At 33.9% G+C, this 19,121-nt stretch overlaps 1 protein-coding gene across 8 annotated transcripts in view; it reads left to right on the top strand.

Annotated features, from left to right (window-relative positions):
• The window catches only part of LOC112046088 (phospholipid transfer protein C2CD2L), a 57,983-nt gene extending 40,202 nt beyond the window's left edge, over positions 1–17,781 (top strand). For 2 of the 8 annotated variants that reach the window (XM_052886715.1, XM_052886716.1), the window contains exons 8-20: positions 886–1,003; positions 1,969–2,058; positions 4,060–4,183; positions 4,925–5,054; positions 5,722–5,825; positions 6,697–6,717; positions 7,039–7,224; positions 7,544–7,635; positions 8,122–8,222; positions 8,916–9,003; positions 9,906–10,118; positions 10,416–10,568; positions 15,730–17,781. In XM_052886715.1, coding sequence (XP_052742675.1) covers positions 886–1,003; positions 1,969–2,058; positions 4,060–4,183; positions 4,925–5,054; positions 5,722–5,825; positions 6,697–6,717; positions 7,039–7,224; positions 7,544–7,635; positions 8,122–8,222; positions 8,916–9,003; positions 9,906–10,118; positions 10,416–10,568; positions 15,730–15,781 — 1,472 coding nt within the window. In that variant the 3' untranslated portion in view covers positions 15,782–17,781. Of the gene's footprint in view, positions 1–885; positions 1,004–1,968; positions 2,059–4,059; positions 4,184–4,924; positions 5,055–5,721; positions 5,826–6,696; positions 6,718–7,038; positions 7,225–7,543; positions 7,636–8,121; positions 8,223–8,915; positions 9,004–9,905; positions 10,119–10,415; positions 10,573–14,536; positions 14,649–15,729 lie in introns of those variants that run through there. The other 6 variants (XR_008251632.1, XR_008251633.1, XM_052886717.1 and 3 more) reach the window with 6 other exon arrangements.
• The last annotated feature ends 1,340 nt before the right edge of the window (positions 17,782–19,121 follow it).

The raw sequence follows: 19,121 nt of genomic DNA, 5'->3' as shown, positions 1-19,121 counted from the left end.
TTTCATGAGTAATGCTGTGAACTAAATCTCTCGGGCCCAATCGAGTTGGGGCCCGTGGTATTTTGCCATTCTGTACCTAGTTACGCCACTGGTGGGAGGTTCTTTTTTTAATTCAATTTGACGTGATACTATGGCTACGTGGCCACTAAGCGATCAGAACGTTCAAAGCAGCTGGCTGCAGCCATTCCACATGACTTCCACGGTCATTGTGGTCGCGACGAAAACGTTGCTGATGAAGTCTTTAATTTCGCTCACAACGACCTATATCAACGTCCACAGATTAATCCTACTACGACTTACTATATAATCTGTGGACGTTCAGAATTTCGATCTAAAAATGTAAATCGCAGCTATATAGAATAGAATAGGTTTTGAAAATCTTGAATTTCCTAAAGTACTTAAGTTTTCCTAAACCGAGGGTTGCCTGGAAGAAATCGCTACTTAGCGATAAGACCGCCTTTTGTATGCTGATCTCTTCCTAATTTGTTTTTTATTTCACTTGTTTTTGTCTTTGTGGTGTGCAAATAAAGTATATTTATTTATTTATTTATTTATTTAATTTTATAAAAGAATCAGCGTAGAAACATTAAATTACTAATATCATTTCAATGGTTAGTCAAAAGTATACAATTTAATAATGTATCGTGTTTTAATAACATATTTTTTTATATACGAACAGTTTAAAATTCAAAAAACATTACCTTTTTCTAACTAGCCATTTTAGTATTATTAATATAAACTCATAATACTCCTTAATTGTAACGCTCGTTCGCAAGTGAAACGGGAAAAACTGTGGTCGTGAGCGTGGTCATGATGGTTTAGTGGATACGCTCCACTAAACCATCACAACGACCACGCTGACCACGCCATCTGTCGATGTTTCAGGCAAGTCAGGTTGCGTGGCGCCGTACTGCGTGGTGGAGATGGACGAGCCGCCGCAGAAGAACCAGACCGGCTTCAAGAAGGACACCGCCAGCCCGCAGTGGGAGGAGCACTTCCTCTTGTGAGTCCACACATTTATCTCCATCATCAATCAATCAATCAATCAATTTCACTAAACATTACTTAGAAACTCATCATCACAAAATCATATTAACAATAATACTTAATTACAACTTTTAACATTTTCTAGTAGCATCATTGGAGTAACTTAACTTTAAAATAATAACTACGATTGAGACGCAATTAAGAAAATACAAAATAAAATTGAAATTGAAGAAATTAATGAATATGTCAAAAAAAAATGTCCGAAAATATCATCATCATATCAGCCGATGGACGTCCACTGCAGGACATAGGCCTTTTGTAGGGACTTCCAAACATCACGATACTGAGCCGCCTGCATCCAGCAACCCAGCAACTTGATGTCGTTCACCTGGTGGGAGGTCGACCAACACTGCGCGTTCTAGTGCGGGGTTGCCATTCTAGCACCTTGGGACCCCAACGTCCTTCGGCTCTTCGAACATGTGCTCCGCCCATTGCCACTTCAGCTTCGCAACTCGTTGAGCTATGTCGGTGACTTCGGTTCTTCTGCGGATCTCCTCATTTCTGATTCACGCAGAGATACTCCGAGCATAGCTCGTTTTGTATGTTGGTCTTTTCCAACATACTCCTTCCCATAGAGAAGAAAAAGAGAAAAAGAAAGATTCTGTGACTATAAAGAAATACCTACACAAAAAAACGTTAAAATGCAAATCGTCAGGGCATATAATCAGAGGGAAAAATATCGATGTGCATTTTAAGAAATTAAATATCGCGTGTCTCAAACGGTGAAGGCAAACATCGTGAGGCAACCTGCATAGCAGGGAATTTTCCTAATTCTCTGCGTGTGTGAAGTCTGCTAATCCGCATTGGGCCAGCCAAAATGCGGCCAATCCGTGGTGGACTATTGGCCTAACCCCTCTCATTCTGAGAGCTTAGCAGTGAGCCGAAAATGGGTTGTGAATGATGATTATGATTTTGTTACAGCGATCTGTCTCCACAAACCGCTGAGCTGCTGTTCGAGGTGTACGACCGCACCGGCCCGCCGTCGCCCGGCAACTCCACCTCACAGCACCGGTACGACACACTTTATGATGTTTCGGAATATCATAAACTTTGCATCCCACTTCTGACACCAATGTTACAATCTCGAGTTTGGGTTCAGTCAGTGAAATACCAAAACTCAAAAAGTTATAAACTATTTAAGTATAATTTTCATTTGCTTGTCAACCTAAACTGGCGACTTTCTATAGACAACTTCTATAGACAGACTTGAAATGGAGATGGACGCGATAATATATACCCAGCGAAATAGCAACATTTACATAAATATGTAACGCATCTAGAGATATGTGTATCTAGGAGGGATGTACAACCCGCGGCACGTAACTTTAGCGCTGAGCGAAACACGGTGGGGATAGCTGCGCATCGGTACTGTCGCGCACACAATACAATTATTACGTTTATTAATTAATAAGTAAATAATTTTAATGACATTATTTTAATGTTTATGTTAAATAGTAAGTCTAGCTATAAACGAAATGTGGGGTATAGCTGTGCATAGGTACTGTCACGCACGCATAATTATATTATACTTATTAAATAAAATATTGTGGTTATTACTTCTATATTACAAAGTTCACAGTGTAGGTGTTATGCGAGTAGTTTATAGTTCAAATTTCCAAATATTTTCAAAGACATCGTTTTTTTAACAAGTATATAGAATGTAAAAAATAAAAACATTATTGCAATTATAATTTTTTAATTCAGATAAATGTAAGTCTAGATATGTAAGTTCTAGTCTAGTCTGAATCAGACAATGGTAACACGCCTTCAATGGTAACTCGACAAGACTTTTTACTTGTTGAGGGCCCGGACTTCGGGCTACTTCGGTCCTCGGTACTAACAGTGTCATCGTTATCAGACTCACCAAGGCTTTCCTCTGAACTATCCCCATCAACGCGAATAACGAATTCTTCGGTTATTAAATCCACGACATGGTCACTTTTTGCATATTGCTCTTCTATATCCTTAACCTTTTTGCATAGCTTTTGCCAATCCCATTCACCCATTAGTAATACTTTTTCTTCTATTAGCTCTATACATTTAGAAATACTCCATTTCACATTTTTGCTACCTACATATTGTTAGGTAGCAAAAACATTATATCGGACGGAATTTCCAGTGCAGCTGTCCAAATGATTTGATAAAATACTCGTAGCTTCGCCAATCTCACTTTTGAGCTGTTTTAAAGAATATATTAATTCAGAAGATTCTCTTTTTAAAAAACAATGCACGTCATGCACCATTTTCCGTGCCTGTCTTCTCAAAACAGTATTTCTTCTAGACATATTCACTGTAAAGTCTCAAACAAACTAAAATATATATATTTAACAAATAAACTTAACGAAAACCAACAATAAAAATTAATAGCAATAACAAAACAATTCAGAACGCGACTGTACACTGGGAGTTCGCGGAGCGTCGTATCAGTGCCGGGGACCGAATACGACTAGAGAGCCAATCACCGCTACGGACGCTACGCACGCCCGCCCTTCATACCTGCAGCCCCCCTCCGATACCGTATTTTAGACTTCTGCGCATAAACGGTCAGCGCTAAAGTTACGTGCCGCGGGTAATAACAATGCGTTAAACTGTATAATACAAGATCTTAGGTATCAGCGGTCACTCTGACCCACTCGATGTCGCCTCATGTAATGATACGGGGCCCCTGACTACAGGGACCCCTTACGTGTGAAAGCACAAATCAGTAAAGTATAATCCACAATCCCACTAAGTCTCGTGCTTCCTGAAAAAAAAAAACCAGCAAAATCTAAACCTTATCCTTAACTCATCATATTTTACCTGCTATGTAAAATGAGTACCAAAATGTTTGTTGTCACATACCACACAAGATGTAATATTGAGTGTGTGAATAGGATTTTTTTTGGGATTTTTTCGGATTTGTCTATTGGGCCCCCAAGGCACGCTACGCCGCTGCTCACGCGTCTTGATTTTTAGGTTTAACTTTACCGTAACAGATAATGGTGTTGAATAAAAGTTAACAATAAATTTCAGGTTCCTAGGATTAGGTCTGGTGGGTATAGACGAACTCCTGGCCGCGCCCTCTCAGCGACAGCAGATAGGGCTCCAGACACGACCCATGGAGGAGCACGACGTCAGCGGGAGCCTTACTGTTGAGGTAACTAAAGAAACAACATTCAAGAGGCTTGGGTCACTTACCTCAAAATATATATGCCCCAAAATGAAAATAAGTGCTCCATGATCAAAATATATATGTCCCTTAATCAAAATATATTTGCCCCATAATCAAAATACATGCACCACAATATCACACTAATATTGTAGAGGCGAGTTTGTGTGTTTGTGTGTTTGTTCCTCCTTTACGCTGCGGCTACTAATGCGATTTGGCTGAAATTTGGAATGGCAATAGATTTTATTGTACATCAATACATAGGGTTTTTTCATCCCGAAAAAATCACTGGTTTCCGCGGGATTTGTGAAAAACTGAATTCCACGCAGACGAAGTCACGGGCGTCCGAATATTATGTAATATGCTCCTTAATATATAGCCAAATGCATAGCAACCAATGTCCTACGCTGTCGACGCCCTTGAAAACATTTTTATTTTAGTTACTTTTACAACATTATGCAAAAAAATAAAATCTCAAAATTCTTTTTATTGAGCATAATACATGTTTCATACAAATTTATGATTTTTTTTCACTTACGAAGATTACAACATTTACTATTTTCTATTAATAAAGTAATATAAAGAAGTAGGATAGAAAAAGGCGGCCTTATTGCTTCATAGCGATCTCTTCCAGGCAACATTAAGTTTAGGAAAATATTTAAATATTTACTTTGTATTCATAACGAATATAAATATTAATTGTAAAATCACGAAAATGTCGGTTTGCAGTTCCTTTTCATAGAGGGCGCTGACATCCCCGACCTGGGCACGAAGCCGTTCAAGATCAAGGAGAGTCTTCGCACGGTGTCGCCTCAGGGACGACTCACCACCACCACCAAGACCACCTTCCAACAAAATGGTAAATCTATATAGACATCTACTTTCATCGTTTCAGGCGAATTTAGAAGGGGGGCTGGCAATACTGAGAGACATACAGATAAGGCTACGCTCCACTTGGGGATCTTAGCGATTACACTAGAAACCACAGTTTTTACTAGGCGATTCTGGTAGCGGCTGGCAACACTGAGAGACGAACTGTTATGGCTACGTTCCACTTGGGGATCCTAGCGATCACACTCGAAACCGCGGTTATTCTATTCTATTTGCTTGCGAACGTTGCAATCGTAAACTCAAGTGGATCGAATGGATGGAGGTTATAAAAACGCAAATCAGTATTTTTTAATTTCAAAATATTATTGATGAAAAAATATATGCTAATAAAAAATGTTATTCATTAACTTTGTTATTGTATAATTATTGTATTTCCTATAAAATTATTTTAATTATTTCATGTATTTAGACTTGTTCTTGAAGCCTCTACTAATAGGTATTTTAAATAGTGTGTCAAATTAATTATTCAACGACACTTGTTAATATCAAACAATTCTCTCACGCTGAAAACATTCATTCTACAGAAAAATATTGAAAACGTTTTATAGCATTTTTTTCTTTTATACACACATGTTTTAATCGTAAAATTACTCGTTAACAACCATTTATTGTTATTTGATTGATGATTGTTGCAGGTCACGACACCAGCCAGCTGACCGAATCCGCCCTGCGCGAGCTAGAGCTGAGTCCGGCCAGTGCGACTAACAAGTCCACGCTCATCATACACTCCGTGCAGCGGGTATGTATAGCTCTTGCGCGTCAACTTGACACCTAGCTACCACACACAATCAAATAAACACAGTACAAACATCATTCGAGCCAGGTGTCAAGTTATGTCACATTGTCATGTGACCATACGACCATGATACACCTTTTACTGTGTCATCTGTGATATACGAGTATCTCTAACTACGTCATCTGTAATACGAAATAAACCATATCATCTGTACGCCTAACATGCGACCAAAGACATAATATCTCGTCAAGAGAAAAGAATAAACAACCAATTGCGGCACAATCAGAATTATCTCTAGGTTTCACTTTCGTTGCGTTGAGACTAAAGCGATGGAACTGGAACTATTGGTTGACATTTTGTCTATTTCTCTTTGATGATACAAGATGTCATTAGTCGCATGTTAGGCATACTGATTATAAGTAATACACCGGCCACTATGTCATTCCGGTGTTATACCTCTCACTATGTCATCTCATTAATGATTATACGTTATATACCTGTCACTACGTCATCTGACTATATGTGATATATGTATCACAATGTCATCTGACCGAACGTAATGCTGATCAGTTACCATTTTGTTATCTAATTTTACATGATACACATATCATTACGTCATCTGACTACATACGAATATGATACACTTGTTACTAAGCCAAATCACTGTATGTTATAATAATATGTAGTATTGCGATCATTCTATCACAGACATTCCCGAAAAAAACGAACTGTGATGCCTTAACACGGTGGCCAATTGAAAGTTTTGTTTAAGATTGATGAGTACATATTCTGTCCAATTTGAAAACTCGTAGATAATGTAAATAACGAAATGGTTTTTGTTTTTTTTGCATGCGTTTGAACCAAAACATCGCAGGAGCCGACAAAGTCCATTAAGGTTAGTTTTAATTGCCTATCACACTAGACTTGTTTACTATCATTTGTCGTCATTTGTACATGCGATTATAGTTTTTAATTTAATAATGTTTTAGTAATTTTTTGTCGCATGTTAGTTCCCAGTTTAACTAAAATGTGTTTTATTTGTGTGCAAGCAAAAATGAGATTTTTAGTATTAAAAAATATTGAAATGTTACCCTTCTTTTCTGCGTGTGTGCAATGTAGCTCTTTAAACACTTTAATCACTTAAAAAAATACTAGAAATCTCAATTTTCTTAGTGTGCAGTGTTGCCATACTAACAAAAAAAACCTTCCCAAAAAGGTGGAAATTACTGATTCTGGAAAATTTATCGAAGTTGAGAGGGAAGCCATAGAGAATAATCTACCGGCCATTGACAAGACGGAATTGAAAGAACAAAAGAGTGTGACACCAAACCAATCTCCCGCCAAAAGCGTAAGGATAAAAGAAAATGGCGCCAAGGCAAATGGCGATACCGAAGCGATGAAAGTATGTTTTTTTTTTAATATTTTGTGTAGTTTTTATTTAGCTAACATTTACTAAATTTAGTATGTTTTGTGTTGTTTTTTTCACAATACCAGCATCGTGTCATTATTCCCCTTTGCAGTATTCCAAAAACCGCCAAAAAAACGATTAAAATATAATTTATTACGTCTATTTTACAATCAGAAATTAAATACAAATATTATTTAAAATTTAGCAAGTATTATTGCTTTTAAAATGTCAATAATGTTCAGTAGGTCTTTAACAATTTGAAATTTCATAATAATCTGAGTTTTGTCAGTTATGTATGTAATATTGTCTACAGCAAGGCGGTTACGTGCAGCAAGAGGAAACAAAGCCCGAGCCTGCGCCGAGACAAAAGAGAAAAAGGGACTTCTTTGGAACTATAAAAAGAAGGTAAGACCTTCATAAAGTATTTAAAAAAAATCTAAATTCATTTATTTCAGATAGGTTAGTTTACAAGCACTTTTGAAACGTGAAGGTTGACTGTTTGTAAAGACTCTACCACCAGTAGGAAAGCCAGGTTCTGCTGATAAGTACCGACAGGAAACTCAACAGTTGCTCTTTTAAATTATGTGTATATTTTTCATCTGTGGCAAACGAAGTGTCCAAAACTTTAGTGCATTTATGAGGGTACTTAACATAACTTTAGGTTTCTAAAAAAGGAAGTTCTTTGTTGTCTCTTACTTTTGTGGTTTCATACTTCCCTTTGAACTACAATCATAAAAGTAAAGAGAAATGTTTTGTAGTCTCGTAGCTTATGAAAATGATGTTACTTAATTATTATTTGCAAAGTTATTAGGAACTCTCGATACGCGATTATGGCAATCGATCGGTATGGCAAATTTTAATTAAATGTTGATTTGTTTTTTTTTTTTTCAGATTAGGCAGATCACGGAACCGTGGCGCCTCCCTCGATCTCGAAGAACAGGACATGGAGAATCAACGTATAAGAAGCATTAGCGCGGAACGAAATAGCCACGGTAAGTAGGTACATACGTATTACACGTATATACGTTTTTTTTTTTATTATTCTTTACAAGTTAGCCCTTGACTACAATCTCACCTGATGGTAAGTGATGATGCAGTCTAAGATGGAAGCGGGCTAACTTGTCAAGGAGGAGGATGAAAATCCACACCCCTTTCGGTTTCTACACGGCATCGTACCGGAACGCTAAATCGCTTGGCGGTACGTCTTTGCCGGTAGGGTGGTAACTAGCCACAGCCGAAGCCTCCCACCAGCCAGACCTGGACAAATTAAGAAAATCTCAATCTGCCCAGCCGGGGATCGAACCCAGGACCTCCGTCTTGTAAATCCACCGCGCATACCACTGCGCCACGGAGGCCGTCAAATATAGTTTTATTAAAAAAATAAAAACCTCTCGCTGGATGTTTTTTGTAATAAGAATAGATAATGATATTATATTTTGTATTTTGGGGTTATTCAAGGGTTGGATAACACTTCCTTTTAAATAGCTGGTAATGCATTCTCCTCTGGTGTTGCAGACTTATCGCTGTTAAATAACTTATAGCTTGGCAAGTTCGTTGATGACACTCCCATGATATACGGGCGACGGGGGGAAAGGACTGTGTTACGAACGAATTTCCCAAGCTTTAACATCAGGCTTGCTGGTTTGGCTATTTTTCAAAGAAACTCACAAATTGATTTGTTTCAGACAAAGCTCTAACTCTGCCAAATAGAAACGTGTACTCGGCGGGTGCGTCCCCCGCACAGTCTGGAGATGAATCTAGAACTTCACGAAGGTGTGTACACATCATAATTATATGTATATCATCATCTATATATTTTTATTTTTAAACATATAATAAACAAGAAGGAACCGTGTGTCGAAATAAATAAAAAAATTAAAAAATAAGTCAAAAGATCTAACACAAAACACAATTTTTCAACCAAGTATAATCAAATTAGTTTTAAGTGCCTATACGTATTAGTTTTAAGAATCACTACTGACAGATTTGATGTTACAATAGTCTACTAAAAACAAAATAAATTTTTATTTCAGTTGCAGTTTAATTAGTAACAAAAATTAAAGATTGTTTAGAAGTTTTGTACTTTTAAAATGGATAAGTTTGTTCTTAATATTATTTATCGTGTAATATACATATTAATATTATTTATAAAATGGCTTTGTAAAGCTTTTTAACATTTATCATAATAATTAAACAACTTGATATATTTATTTTTCGCGATTATAGATAACATTAGCACTAAATGTATTTTTTTTTCTCTTTTTCCATCTGGCAACACTCACGCTGGGGATAAAACACACTGCAATCTGGTAACATTGGTTTTTCATACTAATTCTTCTCTACTCTCTTTTTCAAAAACGCTTACAATACCTTTGCCCATTTAATGCTTGAATCAAATTATTATTCTATACTATTGGATTACTAAAATTCATTCATATTTTGAACATACCTTTCTAATTAATAATCAATTTCTCACGTTCTAATTTCAAATTATCAATTTCTATTGTAAATAAACCTTTCTCGGTATTTTTATTTCAAAAAAACATTCACACCATAAACGATTTCTATTTTTTTTACAAAAATTTCAATTTAATTTCTTAACCCTCAACACTAAAAACCTTTATTTTTTTACTTCCCTACCTGTAACATTTTCGAAAAAAAAAATAACGAACCAGATCGTCCCTCAGCGAAGTTTCCGGATTCAGTACAGCATCAGCGCGGACCTTCATCCATGAAGCCTCCACGTTAGTCCTGGAGACCCTAGAGGCAGGGATCAAGAAACACTACTTGGTGCCTCTGACAGTAGCGCAGAGATCAAGATGGAGGCGAAAGGGCGTCAAACTGCATATTTATAACGAGCACACTTTCATCGCTAAACATCTTAGCGGGTGAGTAAAAGTATATACATAATGTTTTTGATTTTTTTATATTTTGATATCAAAAAATACATATATTCGACTACAAATTTTAAACTAAAATAATAATTTAAAAATAATAATAATATTTACCTAACGTAATAAACTTTTAATGGACATATTATCTGCTCGTTCAAGTAGCGACAGCCACTTTTTTAACGTCCGTTAAAAAAAAAACTTTCGAGCGAATGATGGCTAATTGAGATTGCAGTCGCAGTGTTTTTGCAACAAAATTAAAAAAAAAACATTTTTATTCTACCGTCTTCACAGTGGAACAGTGTGCGAAGTGTGCAACAAGACAGTCGCGCGGCGCCTCGGCAAGCAAGGCTACGAGTGCCGCGACTGCGCCATGAAGTGCCACAAGCACTGCCACGTGCGCGTGCCCACCGCCTGCGCCAACTCCACCGTGCACAATATGGAGCTGTGAGTATATTACTAATAGTAATGATGTGTGGGTCTTCCCCTCCTGCAGACGGGCGGGGGACCCCTTTCGGGGTTGAGGCCTTGGGCCTAAGGGTTAGGCTAATAGTAAAGTAAGTAGTAGTAGAGAGAGACCCTATGCGCGTCGCCATTTGTCAAGTAGTGTCACTACTGTGGCAAGAAAGGCCATTACGACAACCACTGCCACCTAAAAGTTAAAGGTAAAAAAAATTATTACTACCAGTCGTTTACTAGTCTACTAGACGACGTTTCACTAGTCCTGAAGAGGACACTTAAAAAAAAATATGTTTGCTTGAACATAACATGTTTATTAACTTCCACTTGAAGGGTGAAAAAAAAGTAGGGTTGCTATTCAAAAATAAAATCAATACAGTAAAGTTACGATTAGTTTATTATAAATTTGATTAAAGTTTGTTTTGAACTTAGATTTATTTACGAAAATTATTGTTAATAATGTCTTCAATTCTGTTTGTAAAAGGTAAGCTAAGCTATAGAGAAACTTCTAATTTTAAGGCAGAATAGACATTTACACAAAGGCTGTATGGCCACCAACCTTTGTCTGCCCCATGAGAACCAAATCGAATATATTTTCAACAAGCTTCATCCCTTTACCTATATGCACCTCTACGTATTATATACCTACTATACTTTATAACACACCTAGTACAATATAAATTCTGGGGTAAACACTTTATTTGCAAAATGTAATACATTTTAATCACAAAATGACATTATTTCTGTAATGAAACTGTCATTTATGTAATATATAATATTTACTAATTATTTGTTTTAATTAAAATATTTATTGTAACATAACTTCTCTGGTTGCCTTCCCAAAGAATACGAGCTTGCACAACCAGCTTAAATGGTAACCTGACGTAAATATGCTAGAATTAAGTAAAAACCGCATCATTAATGTTATAGCATACTGTAGGCAAATTATAACTATTATGCTGCTTTGTATATAATAATATTATAAGCAATCATATATAACGGTAAGTAAATTGAATAAAATGAGATTTTATTGCTACAAAACTCATTTAAAAACATGTTTATTGAGTTGTATTTAAAAAAAAGCAGTTAAGGAAAAAGTCTTAAATACCTACTAATTGTCACTCGTTAACCTAGTATTTAAAAAAAACATAGATAGTTATTCTCAGTATGTTCAAATCATTGGAAATTGTTCTTATAGTGCGCGCAAGATAAGTCTGCGCGTAGCAAAAATCGGAACTAATCAAAAGTGCTGCTATCTTGTCTATCTCTCTCAGCGGGTAAAATAGATCACTAACGCTGGCAACACAATTGCACCGCCAGTCGCGCGCTACGTACTCGTATCTTGCTCGCACTCTAACTTGTACATTTTTAAAGAAACAACAAGAAAATTTATTAGATGATGGTATTAATTTTATGTGAATTATTATTAGACGAGAGGTAAAATCTCGTTTTATTACAACAACAAAAAATAATAATTTCTTTAATTTACTCATCACTAAATTAACAAAACATTAATTTAATTCTCAAACTTATTATAATTTAAATTTCAAAGTAGTGCTTGCCATTTTACATTCTGGAAAAAGATTGTAGATGTTATGACGCTAATAGATAATGTAATTTTCTACAGTTATATCTGTTAAAAGATAATATTTTTCTTAAAAGTCGCTTTTAAGAAACAACGGCCAAAACAATAGTTTACGAGATTTTTAATGTAAATAAAGTCAAAGGATTTATTTAGGCATAGCAACAATTAATATTTCACTCAATTTGATTTATAAATATCTTCAACGGTCTAACGTTACTAAACTTTTGCATTGCCCAATAATTCCTTATTGGTGGTTGGATAATATTTCAATAAAACTGTACATAATGAAAAATCAATCAATATTGTTTTTATTTCATGTGCTATTTTGTTGGTTATCCAATTTAACTTGACTATTTTATTTGAGCAGAACAACACTGATTAACATTTACAACAATCTCGTAAACTTTTTAAATAATTTCATGTTTTGCTACGCAGCTTATATGTATTTTAATTTTCAATGCTGCCAAGGTCCCATTCCCATAGTTTTGGAAATGGAAGGTATTATGTAGTTCATTATTTCAATCACGCTTCTGTCATTAATCCGTCTACAGATATGTCAACTACCTAATCTTCTTATTTTTTTGAACCTACTTTTTGCAGTCATTCTTATTTTTAACCGACTTCAAAAAATGGAGGAAGTTGTGAATTCGGGTCTAGTTTTTTTTTACTAAAAATTTCATTTATTTAAGCTGAATTGGGCTAAAAATATTATGAAAAACCTACATGACGTATGAATCTGATTTCAAAGTCAAGTGGTTAATACCTAATCGTTAGTAACGATTGCTTATCTCTGCGAAATTTCTTGTTCATTCAGTCATTCTCACCTTTCTAATTAAGTTAATTTACCTACGGAAATAATAAAGTACGTACGTATTTTACGTACCTATCTCTTAATTAGTCTAAAATTTGGTATATCTGTAGACGATACGTTGTAACGCGTAGTTAGCGCTACTAGCGTGAACAAATTACTGTTGTGTTGTATAATTGTTGTAAGTCTTAAAACACTATTGTTGTAACTGTTAATGTATTTTATGTGACTTAAATGTGTGTTATTGTAAAATATTTGTATAATAATAATAAGTATTTGTGTGTTCGCTAGTAGTGGCTTTTATATTTTCAAAAATATAAAGGTCCGTACACATGAGAGATTTCAGTGTACTTATTTCATTTATATTTTCTTTTACTCTTCATATAAGTTTGTTACTTTTATTTGCTAGATAAACAGAAGATACTAAACTTTTTATTCTTCAATTAACAGGGAAAATTTTGCTTCTTTGAAACGCTTTCACTGGTTTTGTTTGTCTGTCACCTACATTTCTAGACTATTAAGCTTTTGCTTTATTGAATGTGTTTTTAATAGTATAGTAGAACCACTAGTAAGTTGATTGCAAAAACATTGAGTCCTTTTTTCATCTGTTAATGTCCCACTATATTTCGAGTCAACAGTTTTGTCAGCATCTGTCAGTGAGCTCAGAGGTAGGTATACCTACTGTGTGAACTGTTGTGATTTATTGATTTCGTTATATCCTCTGTTGTTTGCAACTATTAATTTATATCCTCTGAGTTTAAATGTTGTTTAAAAGGAATAATTACCTGATTGGCACCTACCCGTTGAAAAATTTTCACATACTAAAGTTGTTCTATTATGCTTATTGAGGAATTGTCAACTACATTTTTTATATTATATATAATATTATTTAATACTTATAAACGTGCGGTTTTACCTTCGTAGAATTCGTTCCCGAAGGATTAAAAAATTGCGAGCTGATTATATTTATCGTCTTTAATTTAAGCAAAGTTGTCACAGAGACATTGGTCTTTTATTTAATTCATCACTCAATATTACGAGAACTTAAAAGTAGTCCGGACTATCACGTAGCCACCCCTCTGGCGAAGGTTTACAAGAGGTCTGGGTTTGAATCCCAGTTCTGGTGGTTATGCCCAAGTTAGTTACTACACTACCGTCAAAGAAGTATCTGCGCGCTTTAGTAGTATTAGCAGTTAGTAATATAATATTATTTTTAATATACACACCTGTAAAGGTAGAAAGTAAAGTATAATGTATCTAAAGGAACAAACTGTAAACCTTGCATTTTCTAATGAATTATTATTATTATTATTATTAGCATTTAAAAGTTATAAAAATATAATAATTGTTAGCAATGTATCAGTACCTTTATGTAGTTGACAATTTTGAATGTGCTTAACTATTTGTAATAATATTATGAAACGTATTTTAGTCGTAATGATAGATATTCTAACATTTATAAGAAACATTACCATGATATTTATATAGGTATTTAAATATATTAAGTATATTATTATTATATTTACTTATATATAATTAACCTTTAATGAATTATTCTTCTAGATCCATGCTCCCAGTGCTAAGCGAATAATGAAGCTAAGAAGACTGCAAGAAAAATATATAAAAAAAACTAAAAAAAAATCGCGAGCTATTCAGGTCCTTTGAGAGTACTAAAGTCTGTAGTCGCCTTTATAATCGTTTGGCTTGCTTTGTTGTTGTTGTGTGCATGTTTTTTTTATAGTTTAGCTAATTACAGTAGGTATAACAGGAATTTTTAGGCAAAGATGAAAAAATTATTATATTTTTTCAATATTATATTCTTATTTATAAAAATACTAGATTTTGACTTAAAAAGGTCTTTGTATTGTAAGATTACGAAATTATTAAGATTTAAATTTTGATACTAAATCATAATAATAAATGATAGTCATTAGTTATGTTAATACTTTTGTGGATTCAAACTCCCTGTTGATGGGGTAAAAATCTACTTTCGTAAAAAAGAGTAAATTTTTCGTAAAAAGAATTTCATAGACTTAATAATGATCTGATGATTTGGAGATTTTAGCAGGTAATGCTTTTAGCTTGCAATATGTTGGCATTTTGGCAAAGTGTTGCCATGTTTAGCAAATAATAAGAAAAACCAATTGTGGTTTGTTATGTTGCACTTTGGTTAGGATTTCATTAAGTATTTATGTTAGAATAATTAGTAAAGAGAAAAAAAATCTTCTTATTCCATTTTCTTGCTGTAGGCATATAAAAATAGTGTTGCTAGTTTTTATTTTTAAATGTTTATTTAAACTATATTTCGTAGCATTTATTACTAACTATTATCAGCGTATATAAGGTATATACAAAAATAATAATACTGGCTGAGAATTTTAAGTTTTTTGCATGTTTGTTATTATGTAGCACTTTATAAATATCTGCTTGTATTGTAGTATATTTAGTATTTCCTACTATTACCAAACTACCAAAACAGATATACACTGTGTTTTTGTGATCTATTTTAAGTTTTAGGATACCTACACACATTTTAATATTTTTAAGGCTTTTATAGTGTAAATAGGTTAATGATTATGTGGGTATATTTCTTTTGTACCTACATACCAAGCATAAATCAAAACGAATTACCTTTATTATTTAAACTCTGGAGGTTTTATAATAATTATGTCATGGTCTTTGGCTATGCTTACATCAGTACCTTATGGTAAAAAGTCTTTTCTCAGAAATTAAATCCGTTTTTTGTTTTTTTGCAGGGCTTACATCACGTCGCCATACACGGACAAAAATATAAGAATGTTGTTGTAATCTTCGGCTTATGCACACGTGAATAATACAAAATAAACTAATTATTCGCCTGTTTAGAGTGTATCTAAATTTAAAAAAAATGTTGAAATATAATATGTACTAGGTATATCAATTACAATCCTTCGCGAGGAGTGTACTTATTTCTGTTTTGTGAACCGAAATAACTTCAAGGTAATTTAGTTTTAACTTCGAGTTGGACTGATAATTTCTAATTAATTTAAATTAATAAGAGAAAGATTTTTAATATAAATATCTGGTATTTTTACGAGCATGATCCTTGTTCACATTGACCTCAAAACCATGATAATTTCTTAGTTAAAATTATGACGTCAAATGTAGAAAACTTAAAATAAACGTAACAAAATGGATTTCTTGTTTAATTATGAATTAAATATTCAAAGTACACACTCTAAGCAGACGATTATTCTAAATAAATTTATACTTAAATTATTTAATTTATTAAGATTCAAGTACAACTTTTCTCATATTGTACGCTACTTACTTATATACATAAAGGCTTTTTTTTTACAAAAATATATTTATAATTATTGTAAACTTTAATATAATATGAAAATGTATATTAATATTAAGAAAAGTAGTAATCCCAACGTCCCTTAGGGTTTTATACGGACAATCGATTGTGTAAGAAATGTCGATTGTAAAATTAACGGTAACTTTTAAAAATACTAATTTTAAAATATGGCGCCATGTAACCACCGCTTGCTACAGCCATTTTTGATCCAATGGTACATAATAATTTTACAATTTCAGTTAGTAAATAAACGCCAGTTTGATAACTGAGTCGTATAAATATACTAAAAATAAACACTTAAAGGAAGTATTGATGGTGTGTTCTTCGTTTTTCATACAAAAATTAAACAACACTGCCAACTCTATAGCATTCAGTAGGTGCCTTTTTCTCTCTGTGGATTTTGATTGAATTGTTCGTATAAACACCGCCTTAAAAATTATTAAAAAAAATATTCTTACCGCTTTTTCTCACTATTGGCGTAAATATTAGATTAGATTAGAAATCGCTAGAACCCACCTTAAAAACCATTTCCAAACGCATCATTCTCGTTACCATAATATTATATATATTTGAAAAATACGCCAAAGTATAATAAAAGGAGGAGTTTTTTACATCTCTACCTCAATTTGACGTTACGACAATATAATGTAAATTTGTTACCAGTATAAAAATAATTTGTTTATGTTTTTTCTAATATGTCTAAAACCGTGAAACGTGTCTATTTATTTGTTTAATTTTAGTAAGTTTAAGTTACCTTTATCGAATATTAAAAATAACTATATGTGTATTTAGTTTTGTAAACGCGGTCCAAATGAATTCATCACAATTCTGTTTTAAAAAAACTTGACAAAATAAATGATACGATAATTTACTTAGTTGTTAAGCGCTTGCGCACAAATATATTCTCGAATAGTGCAATAAATTGTCATGCTTTAAAAAGGCATAACTTATAAAGGTCAGTTTCCATGAAGCTAGTAAAAAAATCACGCTGTAAGCTTCGATTTTTAAAATTCTACCACGGAAATGCTATTTTAATATGGCAACACTTGACCACCATGTTTTGTTCGATTTCTCTGTATTTAATGTGATTTTGTTTATACGAGTGTTTGATATTTTTACTATTTAGTGTATTTGCTACAAATATTTTTGAAAAATATACAGCCTAGAATGAATTAGATGATTATTGTTATTCCTTTTTATAATTTATTGTAAGTCTGGTACATAAAAAGAAAAAAATATTTATATAGGTAGTTATGTTTAAATATTTGTAGCAACTTCTTTTTTTTGTTCTTTTAGTAAATGTACAAGATTCAGAAACTTAATGACCATGATATCTGGTGAAAGATTGTTAACGCATACCTATTTATTGAGGAGGTTAAAACTACGACAAGATATTATTTATAAATGTTGGCATTGTTTTCTGTAATTTTATTTTCCTCTTCTTTTGAATAAAAAAATGCCTTTTTTACTCATTTGTTTATTTTTATTAATTTTAGTAACTCAACCCTAGAATACCGAAGACCAAGGAAACAATAATTTAACCTGAAGGACAAATTAGAAATATATACCTACCTACCTACCCTCATCTGTTATTTATTAGTGTTTTAGAATAAATGATAGATAATATTGACAGACACATTGCAAATAGGTTGCCTAGTTTTACAGCACGAGTTCCTCGAGTATGGGTAGTATTAACTATTACAATTCATTTATAAATTATTATAAAAAGGAGGTAGGTATTTGTATTAAGGTTTTTTTTTGGGGGGAGGGTTTGAGTGTGCATTCTGAAAGGTATCTTTAAACCTACACCCAAGGTCACAAGGTTTTAGGTTCGAAGGATGTTTCCATTTAAGTGAAATAATTTGCACAGGAGCTGAGTATATTAAGAGTTACATCATTAACGATCCATATTCTCACTGTTGACTACGAGTCTCCTCTCAGAATGAGTGGGGCTAGGCCAATAGTCCACCTCCCTGGCTAAATGCGGATTAACAGACTTCAATTCTCAGGTACGCCGGTTTAAAATACACTTAACTGAAAGGTTGGAGGTGCATGCCCTTGACCGGATTCGAACTTATGCCCTACGAATCGTAGGCAGGGGTAATATCCACTGGGCTATCACAGCTTTAACCAAGAGTAAACGATGTTATAATAATAATAAATACGAGTGCCTTCCTATGTTATAGTGTGTTATCGCCGTTTAGTGTTGGAAATAGTAGTCTGTGACGGATATGACGTCGCTCGATCTCGTTTTGGCTTCAGTGTGCTTGTGGCGTTCGAGCCGTCCACATCTCTTGTTGTGTAATTCTTTATGGGTTACTTGGTATAGTCGGGGAGAGTGACTTGAGTGGAAAAGGGGAGTGTTTGATATCAGTAAAAGGCGCCTTTAACCCTACACACATCGTTCACAAGTACGTGACTCCACTCAAGGTCATTCTCTGCCATTCTAGGGTCTTATTTTGGTTACAGTTTGATTTGTTAATTAAGTTGTCCTGACAAGTGTTGTGAATCATAACCTTTGTTCGACATTAGTTTTCTTATATTTGTAATCACCTTTTGAGTCCTATAATAAGTGTCACAAAGTAATCTGGCCCGGAGTGTGTCACTCGTCGCGATTTGCAAAATGGCGATCGCCGTTCGTTCGAACGTTCATTCAGTTCCCGGTCAGAAAAGTTCGTGGCACTTTTGTATAATGTCGTAATCAAAAACACAACAAGAAGTTGGTTTCTACTAATTAAAACTTATCAAAAAGTTAAGGAAAAAAAGATCAAGGGAAATCTTGTAAGTACATTATAATAAAACAAATAG

This window comes from Bicyclus anynana, chromosome 18 (assembly GCF_947172395.1).
Source record: "Bicyclus anynana chromosome 18, ilBicAnyn1.1, whole genome shotgun sequence".
NCBI classification, from domain to species: Eukaryota; Metazoa; Arthropoda; class Insecta; order Lepidoptera; family Nymphalidae; genus Bicyclus; species Bicyclus anynana.
Note: the sequence above shows the minus strand (reverse complement) of the source record. Positions and strands in the feature narration are given on the sequence as shown.